The sequence below is a fragment of the Crocuta crocuta genome, unplaced genomic scaffold (assembly GCF_008692635.1).
Source record: "Crocuta crocuta isolate KB4526 unplaced genomic scaffold, BGI_CrCroc_1.0 scaffold19, whole genome shotgun sequence".
Classification (NCBI taxonomy): domain Eukaryota; kingdom Metazoa; phylum Chordata; class Mammalia; order Carnivora; family Hyaenidae; genus Crocuta; species Crocuta crocuta.
The window spans coordinates 569954-587624 of NW_027551565.1; the positions used below are offsets into that span (position 1 = coordinate 569954).

General features: G+C 35.7%; 1 protein-coding gene across 12 annotated transcripts in view; it reads left to right on the plus strand.

Moving 5' to 3' along the window:
* MBNL1 (muscleblind like splicing regulator 1) overlaps window positions 1-17671 on the plus strand; it is a 205639-nt gene that overhangs the window by 76853 nt on the left and 111115 nt on the right. Inside the window, exons 2-3 of one of the 12 annotated variants that reach the window (XM_077750115.1) lie at window positions 14090-14209; window positions 17115-17667. The exons of 10 other annotated variants lie outside the window; for them this stretch is intronic. Coding sequence is in view for 1 of the 2 variants with exons in the window: in XM_077750114.1 (XP_077606240.1) it covers window positions 14204-14209 (6 nt within the window). In the remaining variant the exon portion in view is untranslated. The remainder of the gene's footprint in view (window positions 1-14089; window positions 14210-17114; window positions 17668-17671) is intronic. One more of the 12 variants, XM_077750114.1, reaches the window with a different exon arrangement.

Genomic DNA, 17671 nt, shown 5'->3' on the forward strand with positions numbered 1-17671 from the left:
TTGGCATTAAAGGTTTACAGTATTTGCTGTTTAATAGCAGGATCTTAAAAAAAAAAGTATGTACGTATATACCCAAGTTTGTTATAAAACTAATAAAAGTATATCCAGGGCACAGTTTAAAATGATAATAACATATATAGTACCTTGTACTTTAAATTCTACATAGCCAGTTGATTCTTCCAGATGCATTTGTTTGTTTGCTAAACTCTTGCATCTGTAGCCAACCTGTGGGTACAGTTGACAGGTGAATTTAATTCTTTCTCTGTGCTCTTACTCCTAAGAGGCCCTCATTATACAATGATTATCAAAAGAGACATATTCCATGAAACAATGAACTTTTCTCTCTACTTTTCCCTAGCGTTCTACGTATCATAGAATAATGACATTTTACCTGATTTTACAGTTCATTTGTTCATGTTTCTTTTTTCCCCCACTAGCTTATAAGCTCCTTAAGCATGGGAAGCTTACATTAATCACCTATGTATGTATGGTGTTCTGAATATCCTTGCCATTTATTAAAGGTTTCATGAACTGAAAGCAATGTTTCTTCCTGACCATGACCAATAATTGTGAGCAGATTTTATGTGCTTTTAAATTCAGCTTCAGAGCATTTTTTCCCCCTGCAATGGGACGTTTGTTGGATAGCAACATATACACTGTTTCTCTAAGGAATCCTTCATTTATGGTGGGACTCAAACAGTTAAGTTGCTCTGGCACTATAATGGATTGTTTGTGTTCTCTTGATGTAAATTTCTGAAACAGGCCTTTATTTGTCCTCATGCCATGTTTTGTATGTTATCTCGTGCAAGCAGAACATAGGGAACTGCTCAGGCTTCCTGAAACAGGGTTGTAGGTACAGCCCATGTCTCTAGTGGGGAATGATGATTGGGGCAGTGGCAAAATACAGTTATTTTTCTAACAATATTGACTCTCTGTTAGTAAAAGTGTTAAGCTTATGTAGAATATTTACCTTTCACAAGTTGGCCAGGGAGAAGTGGTATTACCAGGATAGCAACATTATCAGTGTTTTGATTTTTCTTTCTTTTTTTTCTTTTTTAACTCTACTGAGAATATTGAGAAGAGTCTTGATTAGCGTCCATGCTTATTGTAAGAGGAACCTACTGGGAACCAGACTGCAGCCATAGCAACTATAATTATTGTTATTTTATTTTGGAACTCAAAGTAGCAAAGATTCATGTTTTTTAATAGGGAGATCCCTGTATCTCTGTTGCACTTAAGTTTTGACACTAATTTTAGAAGGAAACAAAAAGTTTTGTCTTCCAACTGTTGAAAACTTTACAGTGTTACAAATCTTCAACTTGACCATCTAAACTTCTGAAAAGTATAAATGCCTAGGCTCTGCCTCTTGTTAACCTGCTCGTTACTTTTTCCTTCCAGTAGTTATTTTGGGAGCTGTATTATCTCAGCTGTTTCAGAAAGAAATAAAAAGTTCTACAGGGGTCAGATATGATCCAGAATATGTGTTGATACCAGTACTCCTAGCAATTAAGTGTTAAGAAGAAACCTATATTTATCCACTTTGAAGAAGGTCATCAGGGGGGATTAAAAATTTAGTACTTTAGGCTCATTAAGGGTTAGAGTGGAGTAATTATGTAGCTGTTAACAAATGCTTCAATCTCCACTTGAACATTAAGATATATTACTCCTTGAGACTTATTGGCGCTCTTCAAGGAGCTTCACAATTTGTAAATGTCATCTACTTTGAGAATAAATTCTGCTGATCCATTATTTTAAATTTGGCATGCTTTTTTTACAGAGTGTGTTTTCAGAAAAGGTAAGGTCTTGAAAATAAACTTAAAGAGATATGGGCTCTATGAAGTTTCTCCCCTTGGCATGAAGCAATACTTACTGTAGGGAACAGTAAGCCTCTTCATAGATTGCTCAAAAGAGAGGAGTTTAGAGACGAACTTCGTGCTGCATTTATTTTGTTTGCTGATAATTATGAGGCTAGTCGAATTTTCTAATTTTGTAAGTTGGGAAATAATTAAAATGTTCAGGAGATAGCAGATTGAGCCCGGTGTACCATTCTTCATCATGAAAATTGTAAGGAGTTTTATATCAGTAACTCTATATCTATTATTTCAGGTTGTGCTTCCTATTTGTATAGCTGGGCAGTAACATGTTAACTTCAAAACATATTAATTTCAAAATGTTAATTTCCACTTCTCTTTCAAACTAAATAGAAGAGATAGTGATACTTGTTTTCTCTTGACTTTTTTGTTTTGTTTTGTTTGTTTGTTTAATCTGGACAGATCACTTTTCACCTAAGGCAGTCTTTTAATCACTAACCCAAAGCCTAGTCACTCTAGTATGATTCTAATAAGTTATGTAATATTACTATTGTATAGAAATATGAAAACTCATACATTACTTACAAGGTTATTTTACTGCATGCAAATGCAGTGACAATAGACACACCTTAGAATTCTACCATACTCCTAGCATAGACCTTGGTAGTTAGTTACCTCCATGTTCCCTGTCTAGAAGCTTTTAAAAGCAGAGGTTGTGCCTTTTTCATCTATGAATCTTTGGTGCCTGCCCATGGGCCTAACACGTGGTAAACTTCCAATAAATATTATTTTGCTTTGCTGTTACTAAAATGGGACAAAATGTGGAACACCAGTTGAAACCGTCCTGATCCATGCCATAATCTTTACCTTACCTCCAAACTTTACAGAGAAACTATTAAACTAATTGTAAGTGTTACAGTTATAAATTAGAGCATACATTTCATCACAATCACCTCTTTGAAAGTCCTCTTTCATTCAAGGAAATGAAAGTTAGCATTGTGTACAGAACACTAGAATTCTTTTACTTGACTATTCACTTCTCAACTAATTGTTATATTAAAAGATAAAAATATACACCTAGACTCATCTGAGCATGATAACTCTACTGGAAAAAAATGGCAGTTTAGTTAAGTAACAATATTGGTTGAGATATTTTATGTACTAGAAAACAGTGTTGTTGATTGATTTTTTTGTTTTAATCATTTATTCTGTGGCTTCCCCCCCCCTCCCCAATGGCACTAGACTGAAAAAGTGATAATTTTCTGACATGGATAAGCATTATGAGTAAAAAATCAATAGTTAAATTGACCCAATAAAAGATGTCTGGGACTTAATATTGAGACAAGAACATCAGAAAACAAAGTATGTAGAATCTAACAAGGCTCAGAAGCATCTTTTGCATTTGTTTTGCATATATATTAAATAGCATAGCATGGTGCTTATGAATTGCATTTTTTCTATGGAGTCTATTTAAGCCGAGATTTTGTTAACTAATAGATAGGATGCAGGTTCCTGAGAGCCAGACTCATTAACAGGTTAGCAACAGACTTGCCACATGCCAAAAATGGAGACATCTGGTTCAAGGTTGCTAGACCTCTAAAGAAATTTGTATATATGATTTAGCTTTTTTTTTTTTTTTAGCTTTGCTGATCATCACTTGCTTCTCCTCAGGATTTTGTTTGCATTCTATGTGAAAAATAGATTTTATATATCTTTAAATTTTACCTAGATATGTTTATTTATTGGACACTTGTTAAATGATAAAGAGACTTCATAAGGAGATAGGATCAATATATTAATATTAATTCTAACTCCCTTTTATAAACATGTAAAATTCATCTATGCTTATTCATTCAGTGCTATTGTTAAATGAGTAACTCAAAGGAATTTTTTTAAAGCAATGGTGTAAATACATATTAATCATTTGAACTCCTTTTTATGGCCATATATCTGCATACTCTTTAAAATTTTTAATGTTTATGTTAGAGAGAGAGAGAGAGAGAGAAACAAACAGCACGAGCGGGGAGGGGCAGAGAGAGAAGGAGACACAGAATCTGAAGCAGGCTCCAGGCTCTGAGCTGTCAGCACAGGGACTGATGCAGGGCTCAAACTCATGAACCACAAGATCATGACCTTAGCCAAAGTTGGACACTTAGCCCACTGAGCCTTTCAGGCACCCCCGCATATTCTTTATACATAAGACATACATATATATAAATCTAGTTTTATGATTGGCTTTTCTTCTCTCCTTTTTTCCTGATCAGTATCATTCAATATGTTTTATATGGCAGGAACACCATAAAACGTAGGGTATGCAAAAGTAATCTCCTTTTTTTTAGTTGCATTGTCTGTTGCTGACCCACATCAAGTAATTTCCTTCCACTGTGTTTTCATTTTTAACTTTTCCAGTTTGAAATAAATCTCCTTATGTGTTACCTGAGGGAGGAGTAATTTAAGAGGAAATCACTTACTAATCACAGTTCATTAATCACATAGAATACTTTTTTAAGTGTCAACTCTTAATTCATAGAAAATGTATGTTTCCTTGTGGAATCTTGATGAATTACTGTTTGTCCTCATTGCCTTTGATTCATTATATTATACTCTTTAGACGTTCATGAATTTCACATACAGATTGGCTGTTATTCATGTACAGAGTCCTGTAAACAGAGATAGCAGGTGTACCTTTTCCTTGATTTGCTTGTTATCCTCTTGATCATATAATCAGCCTATTCATTTATTCCTCTGTCTGAATAGCTTGTTGAAGGCTATGGCCAGTGATATGCTGCAGCTGGCTCACATAAGACTTCTTTCCAACTCCATGTTAAGTGATGTCACGTTGGCAGCTTTAAACTGGCCATGATAGGAGTATTTACACCATGGCAATTGGCAAATGCTGCAACTCAGGGTCCCTCCCTCTCCAGAGAGCCACTTAGACCCTTAGCAGCATCCACTGTGTATAGTGTCATCTCTTCTTTTTTAAATCATTTGACCATGTAGGATAGCCATGTCAAATTTTATTTCCAAATATTTTTCCCCACATTTTTTGAGACACTCAGCACATTGCTCAATATACCACTTGCTGAGTGACTGAACAACTTACTTAGGCCTTCCGTGTCCCAGTGTCCTGATCTCTGTGCTAAGGATAATGATAGTACCTACCTCAGGGTTGATGTGAGGTTTAATGAGAAATACATTTATCTCAGTATATTAGCAAAATGCCTGATGCGCAGTGAGCACTCCAGTAGTGCTACCTGTACCTGTCTCCTGTACCTTAACTAATAGACATGAATTGATCTCATACTAAATACTCAGCCTTTTGTTGAGTCCAGTGGGTTATTGATTGAAGCCCAATGCCTGTAACATTGAGTATTAGTGATAGTGCAAAAGACTTCCTCTTTTGGTATTCCAACTTAATGTCTTTTGTCCTTTCTGTCTTTTGGCTTAGAATTTTTTTCCTCCCCTAAAATAAACTTTTTTCCTATTTAGATTTAGATTAGGTATTACTGCTACTAGGAAGCTTCTCCTCACCCCAGCCTTGGCCACATTTTGTCCTGTCTCCTGGGTATGCCCCATTCATCTCTCTCAACTGTCTTCATTCACCACATGAATTGTAATTATGTACCTCTCTCCCTCTCTCAGTCTGAGTGCATGGCTTGTGACTTACCACCTTTGTGTTCTTACTATTTAGTGAAATACTAGATATGCAGTATACACCGACTAGAAATACATATTGAATGGTTATTGACTGAAGAAATAAGACAGACTTTGCTCATAAATACCTTATTACTTGGTTGAAGAGGTAATACATATACATGTGAAATGAAGGTGAACAAGAAAGCATTTTAATAATCGTGTCTATATTTTTAGATTTTTTAAGTTTATGATTTATTTTCAGATATAGATGATTTTTGGAAGTAGGTTAAGTCAGTTAACAGTTTTTCTGTTACAGATATAAATAAATTAATTGTTAGGTCAGCCAGATCAGATGGAAAGAAGCAAAGTCTAGTTTGTCAAGTAGGTTTTGGGGATTTGATTCAAAAATAGAACACAAAGTTCAGTTATTCTTCCAGATAGTAACTCCTTCTCTTTTGTTTCCTGTTTGTGGTGGCGTGGTTTTGTTTTGTTTTGTTTTAGCTTTTAAAAATTATTAAGGCAATTTTCAAACATATACAAAATTAGAGAAAATAGAAAATCAGAATTTTGTATGCATGTATCCGTATGTGCATCAGTCAACATTTTGCCCATCTTATTTTGTTTATTACCGCTCACATACCTTTTATTCCTGATGTATTTTAAAACAAACTCAGAGATCCTATCAGTTTGTCTATACTTTCTTCAGTATGTATCTGTAACAGATTAGAACTTGTTTTAAATATATAATGCTATTTCCAAATCTACCAAAACTGACAGTAATTTCATTATATTACTTAGTACCCATGTAGTGTTTAATTTTCCCCTGTTGTCAGAGCAAGATCTATCTTTACAGGTGAAGTGATCGTGAGCATCTAAACAGGATTTACACATTCCATTTAGATGTTATTTCTTTTAGGATTCTTTTAGTCTGTGATAGTTTGACAGTTTTTTCTTCCCATGCCTTTATTTGTTGAAAAATTCAGTCACTGTCCTGAAGAAGATTTGAGATTCTGAATTTAGCTCATTGTTTTCCTGTATGTTTACCGTGTTCTTCCATCTCCCTGATTTTCTGGAGACTAGAAGTAAAAGCTAGAATGGATTTCAGTCGTAATACTATTTATTATTTGGTGTGAATACCTCCTGGATGGTGCTGTGTACTTTCAATTGCATCTCACCAAGGGAGCATAATTTCTTTTGTACTCACTTTTAATGATCTGTCAATAAGTTCAGACCAGCCTAGGTCAGTCCTATAAAGGTCTCCATAGACTTAGATCAGTGTTTTACCTCATTGTTGATTATTTCACAGCTTCATGATTTTTTTAAGGATTGACAAATGGTGACCTTTAATTATATCATTCCTGCTACATTCATTGCCTGTCATTTTTCTATAGAGAACTTTTTCGTAGTAACTAATTGGCACCTTCATCATACGATTTATATTAGAAAGATAGAGAAGAAAATGCATGAATTTTATTTATCTGTTCCAGAATATAATTTCTTAATATAAGACCTCAATGTAGTTATAGATACATTCAAAGTATTCTAACATGTTTTGATAAAATTTCCCTTGGAGATATTCTTTGTATTATTTTTCTTAATCCTCCTTTGTTGATTATTACATTTTGAGAATATTCCGTCTTGTGTGGTGACAGGAAGTCTCTTGTCCTTCCTGTTTTGTTTGCCACCATATACCTCTCTATGATTGAATTTTCCCACTTAGAAGATATTAATTGAGCGTCTTTTTTAGGGGGGAAGACAGGTAAGCACTGTGCGAGTCTCTGGGCATATGGACCCGAGCCTTGCCTTTTTCATAGAGTTATATATAGTTTGGATTTGTTTTCTGCTTATACTATGATGTGATTAAAAAATCATGTATATGAATCTAGTTTTGGTTACTATCATATTTGATGTCCTATATTATAAATATTAACCAAGAATGTTTTGACTTGAGAGTTCCTGGGCCTAGAGTCTGAAATAGGCACAATAAAGAGGTTTAAGTTGTTGGTGCTGACCCAAAGAAAAATGAGGTGTCTCTATATAGGGAATTGTATGTGACAAGCAAGGAAGTTTTAATTTTTGTTATTTGAAAAAGTAAGAAGAGGGAACAATGGGGATCCCCCCACAAGACTGAAAGTAAATGGTAAGATCTTGTGCTGTTTTAACTTGAGCAAATATATTTGAACTTTGACTTTTATTTTCAGAAAGTGAGGGTGACATTTTAGGGATGTCTTTATTTCCTATAATTAAAATGTGTTTTGTCATCTTTGTTTTAAAGATGTTTTTGGATTTTAGAGAATGGACAGTTTCTAAGGCCTTGTGAACCTCTCGTATGAATAGCCAGTGTCAGTAGGACTAGTAAGATACTGCTTTCTCTATGCGATTCTATGACTGTGAGATAATATAATCTTGAATTCACCAAAAAATGGATTATGTAAATCTGAGGTTATGATTAATATTTTGTTAGGCATGCCACATTAGCTTGTAAAGTTTGGGTATATTACTTCAATAATCATTGCAATTCTAAAACTCTTCTCAGATGTTTTCTCTGGGATAGAAACTACTCCTGTTCAGAGAGTATGTAGCTATATAGCTATTATGATTATTTTAAATTAGGGTAAAATCAGATTCTTATCATGTAATTAAAATAATTGTTTGCAATTGAAAATCAGTAGCTGGAAGAACTTTACATTCTGTATTTAAGTCTATGCTGACATGTTTTATGATGCTGGGGAGAAGTGCTGGGAAGCAAGAGAATTTTAAAAGAAGTGGCCTTATGTTTGCTTTGCTAGCACTTATCAGGAAATTTGAAAGGAGACAAAAAGCTAAGCCCTTTAATTGTGGTGTCTGGTAACTGAGGATTAGACCGAATTTAGCTTTGAAGATCAACAAATGGGCATTTATATTATGTCAATTGAAAGAATAGTTGTATTTTTGGCTTGAGGAGCTGGCTTACTCTGAATAGCACAAAAGTTGACCCAAAAACGTTGGCTGATATCTAAATATTGACTATTTTAATCTGTTGAAAACGGAAGGCTAGCATCAAGGATACAGTAGTAAAATTCTAAAAGGAGTTGTTGAAAAGTAAATGTTACGCAACATGAAAAGAATACCAGGGGAAAAACTGACAGAGTAGAATAACAGGAAGATTAGTCACTTCTGGAAGGGAAAAAAAAGGTGGAGAGAGGGGGAAGAAATATTTTAAACAGGAATGCAGAACTGGAAGTGCTAGTGCTAAGAGACAGATAGGAGCTAATTTAGGAGTGAAACTGGGCCTAAAAAGGAAGAATCCTGGTTGCATTTCATCATGCAATGTAAAGTTTATATGAACCAATAAAAATAAAAACAGGGACCATGTTCTGCTGGGCAGTGAGAGAACCCTGTAAAAATAAAAGAGTGATGTTTACTTCTTAGCCGATTTGACTTGGCTGAGGGCCGCCAGCAATGTCAGACACGCATAAGGAAAATGTATTTCTTTGAAAACACATTTAACGCCCCACTGTTTTCAGAGGTTGGATACAATAAAAGCATCCTGGACATATCAAAATACGTATGTTATTTGGCTTGAAATAATTCTCACTCACACATGTCTTTATCTGACAACCAAAGGAGTAGCTGTCTCCTGAGTATTTTAACAATTATTTCTGGAAATCTTCAAAAAATGTAAATGGCAACTCACTGTATATCTTAAAAATATATATAACGATCCATGTAACAGAAAACAAGAAAGTAAACATCACAAGTGTGTGTGTGTGCGCGCGCGCGCGTGTCCCTCTAGTTTCTACCCAGGTATTAGGGGCATTTGTGGAACAGATTTGGCTGGGCACATTTTCCAGCAGCTATGAGTGTTCTCATCTGTCAAATGTTAACAATAATATACCTGCCTCAAAGTTGTGCAATGAGGAGTAACTGAATTAGGAGACATAGTCGTATACCTAGTAACATGGAGATGCCGTTTTGTTCTTTTAACTTATAATCTTGTCCCCAGGCATGGAACACAGGCTTGTATGATGGATTTCCAGTTAACAATTGAGAAGTTGGATGGTTGCAGGAGAAGCTCTTACTTATGCCCTTGACAACTTAAGCTGTCATTTGATAGGTTACATATGTATCCATACTTGACAAATGTAAATGGTTTACTTTTCTTGGCCATTGCTTAGTAACTCGAGTAAACAATGAATTGCATAAGTGTATTAAAATAAAGTAGATCTCTCTTCCATTATATAAGCATGATATCAGGGCAGAATCCACTTATTCTTCTATCAGGAAAGATATGCTAATATTATTGAAATGTAGAAAATGGCTTAATGTATATCGAAATAAAGATAATCAAATTTAGACACCCAAGACTTCTGTTATTTTATGTAACTATATGTAATATATCATTCTGTGTCATTGAATTAATAGAAATGTGGTATATAATCAGGAAAGCATTTCCTGTTGATTTTATGACAAGTTTCAATTCTTTCATAGCTTACTCATGTGCACGTAACGCACTGAGATAAATTCTAACTCCTGCACAAAATTTGGTGTTGTATGAACACCAAATACTACTAAAAACGCTCCCTTTCCCTCTGTCCTCCTCCTCTCTTTCTCTCCCCTTTCTATCTTTACACACACACACACACACACACACACACACACACACAGACACACAGAGTCCCTGGGCATAACCTGCATAGGAAATGTTTATTTTCCAGACTCTAGAAAACAAATGTTATCTCGAACACTGAATGTCCTTCCTTTTCCTGGTTTGGAAACACTAAGTCATACTGAGTTGCTTGTAGATTTTCTTTAGCTAGCATTTAGGTTTATTTAAAGCATAAAGTTGTGAGGACAGAATGACTCAGGAGTTTGTAATGCACAATTAGGGCTTTTCACTTTTAGGTCACCATTTTATATTTGGCTGACTTTGTATTGGTTAAGGATCGGTAATAGTGCGTTGTTTAGTTTCAGGACAGCCTGGGAGCTCACTACAGCATTACCTAGTTTGACCTTAGTATGGCCTAGAGTTGGTGCTTGTCAATCTCTTTCTTTGCAGATAAAGCCAGATTCCAGAAATTAAATAAAAGAGAGTATACCCAGTAAAGGCTGATGAATAAAAAGCCGCTAATGTATTCATCTGCAAGTATAACTTCTGCTGTTTGATAGCTTTCTGAAAGTAAAGTCTTAAAATGACCCCAACATATATTTCTCTGTTTTAAATTGCACTGTCATTAACATCAGCAAGAAATTATAATTGTTGCTGCATTAGATATTTTGAACAGTCAGAAAAAAGTATGTATTCAAATATCTATCTTTGTATCTCTAGATACGGAAATATATAGGTATTCAAATATCTGTATATCATATATTTTTCTTTTCTTTTTTTAATGTTTTATTTATTTCTAGGAGAGAGANATTTTTCTATATCTCGATATATATATATGTTTGAATGTATATTTTTAGATATAGATATATAGATATTTGGAAGATATATATAGTTATTTGGATGATTGCATAACCGAGTCATGATCTTCTAGTCTATCACTTAGTAGTGCCAAGGTCATAGAAATCATTTGTTATGATCTATCTTATGTAAAAGCCTATGAGGATACTTTGTTTTCCTCGTCCAAAATATGTCAGAATGTATTTTTTATAGAGATTTTGAATAACTTTTGTGTTAATTTAGTACTAACATCGAAGACAGATAAATTTAAATCTTGTTGTCAGCCAGAGAGTGAATCAAGCTTATGTGGGTACGATGTATAATGCCACCACCCAAGGAACTCTGCAGAGAGGATAATTGTCTAGAAATTGGGTAAAGAATTGTCACCTTCCTTCTTTGGAAACATTTGATTTTAAAAATAATCGAGAGTAAATAGACTCTAATGCATCACCTCAAGCTGTGCCACGTGGGCACCTAAATTTCTTCTTGCTAAATGCCACCAAATGGCTGCATTTCTTACAGCTTATGGCTAAATTCTGACAGAGGGTATATGACTTCACCATAACTGTATTTTCTCTCTGAAGTTTTCATGGTTTCTTGTGCTAATTTATATTAGGCTAAAGCCAAAAAAGCTGAAGCTAGCCAAACTTAGTCCAGAGAGTTAGGCTTGCTGCCAAATTAAAGAGAGAGAATGGTTTCTGTATTCTCCATTGGTTTCTCAGTCTTATATTTGCGACCATAGGTGCTCAGTTTGAGCTGTGATTACCCAGATGGCTTTGTGTCCTTGAGAGTTCATTCACAGAAGGTCATTTCAGTTGCTGAATATTCAAGGAAGTACCCTGGCCCAAGGTTGGTTCAGACCATATCGCAAGGGATGACCGTCAGATTTCTGAAGCTTCCTCTAATCTCACAATTATTGTCTTGGCCCTGCACATAATTAAATGTATAATTAAATGATGCAAATAAAATAGAAATATGACTGCCAGCAATGGCAATCCTGCAAACACGATGACCAGTACTGTGATGATAATAATGTTACTGCCCTGTTAGTGCTTCTGAAGATAAGATATACTTGGAGAAAAATGTGAAAACTGAATTTGTCCTTGCCTTTTAAAAAAATTTTTTATGTGTCTATTTACTTTTGAGAGAGAGAGAAATAAAGAGGCAGAGAGAGAGAGGGAGACATGGAATCCGAAGCAGGCTTCAGGCTCTTAGCTGTCAGCACAGAGCCTGACGTGGGGCTTGAACTCACAGACTGTGAGATCATGACCTGAGCCAAAGTTGGACACCTGACTGACTGAGCCACCCAGTGCCCCTGCCCCTGACTTTTTAAAAAATGTGAGCATCTCAGGATATATTTAATTCCTTAAGTTCGTAAACACCGTTAAGAGAAATGGATGTGGACTTGTATATCACGTAAACGGACATACTTGATGCATATTAAGTTTTTTAAAAGAGACAGGAATAGTCAATTCTTCTCCCACCAGGATTCTGGCCAGACCTGACATTTCATACTCCCTTTCTTTAAGCGTAACATGCCATCAACTTTCAAGAGGCAGGGGAGCGTAGGAATAAGCGAAACCACAACTTCAGGAGCTGCTTTCCCTGGATCCAAAGTTTACATTTGCTCCAAAGTAGTCGTACGACTTTGGCAACTTCCTTAGTACTCTGTGCCCCTGAATTCTCCAATGTACCCCACTAAAAAGGAGCATATCTGCCTCATTGGGGTGTTGTGAACCTCATAATATAGGTCAAGGACTTAACAGAATTTTTGTGGCACACAATAAGTACCATATGCATGTTAACTATTAGTAAATCATAATTTTATGTAAGCATCTTCTAATGTCTGTCTTATTAAAGGTATACTTGCAGTACAGAAAACAGTGAAAACCAAAGTGAATGTTGGATTTTAGCAAACTGTTTAAGGGTCCCAGTTCTGGAACGGGGCAGCCTGGGTTCAAGTCAGTTGTGAGCTCTGTGGCTTTGAACATGTGATGGAACCTTACTGAGCCTCCCTTTCCTTGTTTGCAAAATGAGGCAGTAATCGTGTCTGATCTGTAGTGGCTGTGAAGATTAAATGGGATAAGGCATGGAAAGCACTAGAACAGTGCCTGGCACTTCCTGAGCATTCAGTAAGTGTCAGCGATTGTTCCTTTTATTGCTTTGGTGGTGATGTGAACATGTGAAGTGTTAATATTACAAGAAACATATACTAAGATTCTGTGTATGTAGGGTTTCAGTTTTGCCAATGAGAATTGTTTTTCTCTACTGTGCATAGAGCAATGCTTCTGTGTTCTGGTATTTATGGTTCTTTAATTTATGATTATATTCTTAATAAGTAAATAGCATTTACTTATTAAGAAAATTATCTGTTTTACACTTCTCCTTGGTTGAGCTATTTAATTTTTTAAAAAATCTCTAGGTGCTTTTTCTATCTATAGGATTTTAGCTCTAGATAAATCAGTTAAATAAGGTAAACGCTTTGTTAATGATGTTATGTGCTTGACTCTGTTGTGCAGCTGTATTCTAGCCGCTCGTTAAATTGAACAGTATGAAGGAAAAACAACTCATCAATATTATCAAAATGGGTATGGAATATAGACGTAAAGAGAAGTCATTGTTCCTTCTGTAAAATAAAGAGCATAAGACCCAATATTTCCCCATCTGTTGAGAGTGTTGTAAAGCTTATGAAAACCTCAGCGTTTACAAAAAGTGATTCTATGCCAGGAAGGCAGATAGAACATTAGGAAAGAATTGACCAAAATTGCATGATGGTATTTATTTTATATAGTAACATCCTTTCTTTCATTAACAGGAAATTTTAGGGCAATCTACTTGCTTATTACGAATGAGGAGGGCGAATGAATTCTTAAAAGGATTCATCAAGGCTTCCTCGTAATAAAGGAAACCTTTAAGAACATGTTTTCCATAGAATTAGAAACTTAGAATTTCATAGTAACAGTGTATTTATCACCTTGTTCGGGGAGCAGGTTTTAAGCATGATCACAGGAAAACACCTGTTTTGACACTCCGGGAAAGGTGCAAACATACGGGCAAACTCTGTCTAGGTGTAGAGTAAACAAGAGTGCTTTGGCTAGCATCCTGCAAGGAGCTGGTCTAAACGGTCTGCTCCTGCTTCTGCTGCTGCTGCTGCTGCTAATACTGCTGGGAAGGAGAAGTGGCTGACCTGGCATATCCTTTACTCTTGGTGCTGCAGCAGTCACTCAGGAAATGTTGTTTAAGGGGAACCTTCTGGATCCTTTTCATGGCACCATGGCGAGAAGAAGCCGTATCTTATCTATTGAAGATAAAGCATGGAGTTGGCTAATGGATGCTGGTGAGTGAATAAGGCAAATGGGGAGCCAGTTCGCAAAGATACCTTTTGGGAAGGGCTGGTCTCTCCAGGACTGACATGGCGCCCATTGGAAAGTGGCCTTGGATAATCTGAACATCAGAATGTTGTTTTAGAGGGGAATCATAGTTTTATCACTGGTGACTTGATCTGTGACCTTGTATACATCCCATAAATGAAGTTCTTATTTGTTCCCAGCTTTACTACTTGGAGATACTAATCCTGGAGTTTGTTAGATGCCACAGTACACGGAGCATGGTTTCCAGTGTAATTTCCACAATTTCATTTTTACTCTTGTTTTTCACTTGACCCACAGTGACTTAAAAATATGACTTTTTAGTATGTGAAAGCAATTTTACCTCCTTTCAATTCTAAATGAACAGTTCCTTTTTTCAACAGCAGTAGACTATAGAATTTTAACTTAAGAGATTATTTAGTAGGCATAAGTCTGGCCAGGAATAATTCTTTTCAATTCAAGATAATTATATAAGCAGATTAGTAAGATATTGGTTATATTAGTCAGATAACTGCTCAAGTCTTTGATAGTGCTGATATATCCATGTACCAATACAAGGTAGTTTCCTTGAGTAAGTTTCTGTCAGTAAAGTGAATAATTTGAATGAGGTATCTCAATTTTGCTCGCTCTAAAATTTTCTTTTCCCATTTTGCCAAAAACTATGTGATTTAAAATACATATATCTCTCGCCTTCCATCTTATAATTTAGAACACACATGAATATATGCCAATTAATAATTTCCCTGTGTCTTTCATTAAATGATTGGAAGATACAGAAAGAATAAGTTTTCCATAAAGGTGAAGGCCAAATTTTCCTAGAATAATTAATCTATGTTTAATAAGTTTTCCATAAAAAAAGGTACACAAGTTTAGGAATTTATAGCATTATAAAGGCTCTGACAAGCCATGTAGGAAGACAACTGTTCAACTTTTAAGAAATTTATTTGACCACAATCCTCCTAAGCCTCCACTTCCCCCATGTTTTTGATTAGTTCATTTTCACATAGGGTACCACCATTTAGCCAATGAATAGTTATTGAGCACCTGCTGTGTTTCCAGGCTAACTAGGTGCAGGGATACAATTGTGAGCACATTTGTCAAAAATGTCTCACTTTGTGATGCTTAACAGCAGGGGAACACAGGTTTGGATGATTTGATTTTATTCCTTTAGTAAGATACTTTCGTAGCAATAGAATGTATATTTTTAAACAGCCACTGCTGATTTTTCTATTTCCACTGAAAATAATCCTGACATACCATATAATCTAAAGAGCTTTTATAAGTGAATCGATGTTGCCATTTCACATTTGGCAATATTTACTTGCTTTTTTTTGAACTCTCCTTCACATTCTTTTGTTTGTTTTAGTTTTTGTTGGCTAGATGGTTGAACCTGGTTTTCATGAGTCGGATTGACAACACAGGTCAGAAAAACAAACTGTAAATGGTGTTTTATATTTATTCAAAGTCATACTATACATTTTTTAAAAAAAAAGTCCACTTCCCTTTGGTTTCCACCATAGGAGCTCACTCAGTTTTTCCTTATCCAAACCTATCATACTGAAATGATTATGTTTTAAAATATTAAGTTTTAGTTCAAACCAACATCTAAACTTAGGCCCTGTTTATACAATAAAAATATTTTTAAGGGGAAATTCAGATTCTTCATCCTTGTCTCTGATAAATTCTCAGTTCTCTCAAATTTAAAGTACTAGCTGCCTGGGCAGTACTTAACATTATGTAGCATAAGGTTTATTTCATTTTATTAAAAGTGGTGGACCCTTAGTGACTTATGGGACATAAGTAAATTTGCCCGACAAGAGCTGCTTTTATTGTGTATGTTATTAACTATATATCAATATCTAAACAATGAGGCATGGAAACAAACCTTTCCTAAAACAAGATGATTGCACTATTTGATACCAGGTAAAGGATTATTACTAATATTTTAGCTCGCTTGGATTTAAAAACATCCGTAAGTAAATATGTGAAGTCAAGAATTGCATGCATGTAAGTGCCATCAAGCAGCAAATTTTCTTATTTAATTCTGAAACAAGCTTAAAACAGCACCCATGGTTAATTTGTTTCTAGTCTTGAAAAAAATGACAGTTCCTAAATTAACCTGATTATCTTTATTTTGACACATATTAGGAATTATTAACATTCTGTCAGAATTTAGGTTTCATTTCTGACTTGATTTTATCCAGCTCCTTGAAGCAGAATTGTCCTAGGTTCTCTCTCTTGTACTTGTTTGATATTTAATATTCAGGGGGCTCCTTCTGATGAGTTCCTGAGGGTCCCTGAGTCCTTGAAGAGCTGTGGATTGTGGTTAACAAGCTAGAAGGAGCTCTCTGGAAAATAGAACATTATCAAGTCCAGCTTCTGGAGAGTCTTAGCAGTTTATGTGACCATAGATTAACACCTAGTACGTTAATGATATTTTCTTGCCTTCCTTCTCTTTCCTTCTTCCCTTTTCTTCTGCGTCTTCCTCTTTTAATTTCTGAACACTCTGTGTCCACCCCTTTTTCTTCATATTCTTTTTCTCTTCCCTCGTTGAATTCCTCCTTCAGTCTTCCTCATCTGATTGGGATAGGAGGTGATCTATTTGATAAAGCACTTGTTGTTCTTATTTAAAAAGCAATTTTAATTATTTCTCAAGTTAAAAATCAGCTCAGTTTAAACTTCTGTTACATGTTCTCCTCTGATAATGGACGCCTTTGCCTTTTGGATTAGCACCCTGTGATTTTATATATTTGTAAATTTTCTTAATATGAATGTTCTAATGATGGGATTTAGGAATTTTATGTCACTTATTAGATTTTTAAACTCAAATACAGTAGGCATACTGTAATATGTCTTCCTTACTTTTCTTTCTAGACTAGAGCTCCATATCCCCCCTCAACTGTGTTTTTGGCTCTCTTACGGGATGCTAGAATGGCCTTTCTCCATGTATTTTGTTGCATTTCGCCATTGCTTCTTGTGTTCTGTCGGGGAATTTTGGTGATTCCTTTCAAGCGCTACCTGAGCTCTTTGCTAGTTGTTCCGTTCCCCCAGGGCCTCGTGCTGTGTGGTCATGTCTCCACTTCCTCCGCCCTGTCCATTGACAGAGCCTGGGTTCCCTGATGGCTGCCTCTGTACCCTTGTGAGGGCGGGAATATTCCTCCCCCTGCTGCTACAATTGAGCCCGTGCTGGGTACCACATTGCCCTCTACACTTGCTTTCAGTTGTTAAGGCTCCCCAAGCTTTGGCTGTGGCTCAGTGATCCTGCTGTCAAAACCCTGAAGCTTTTCTGGCCTCCACACTCAGTGGTAGCAGCAGGTGTTGGGATTTCTCCAAGCCCCTAAGACCCTGGGAGCAAGAGAATGGCCGTTTGACATAGACCTCAGGACTTTTCAGAGCACCAAGAAACGTCTGCAGAAGATGTGTAAAGGTAA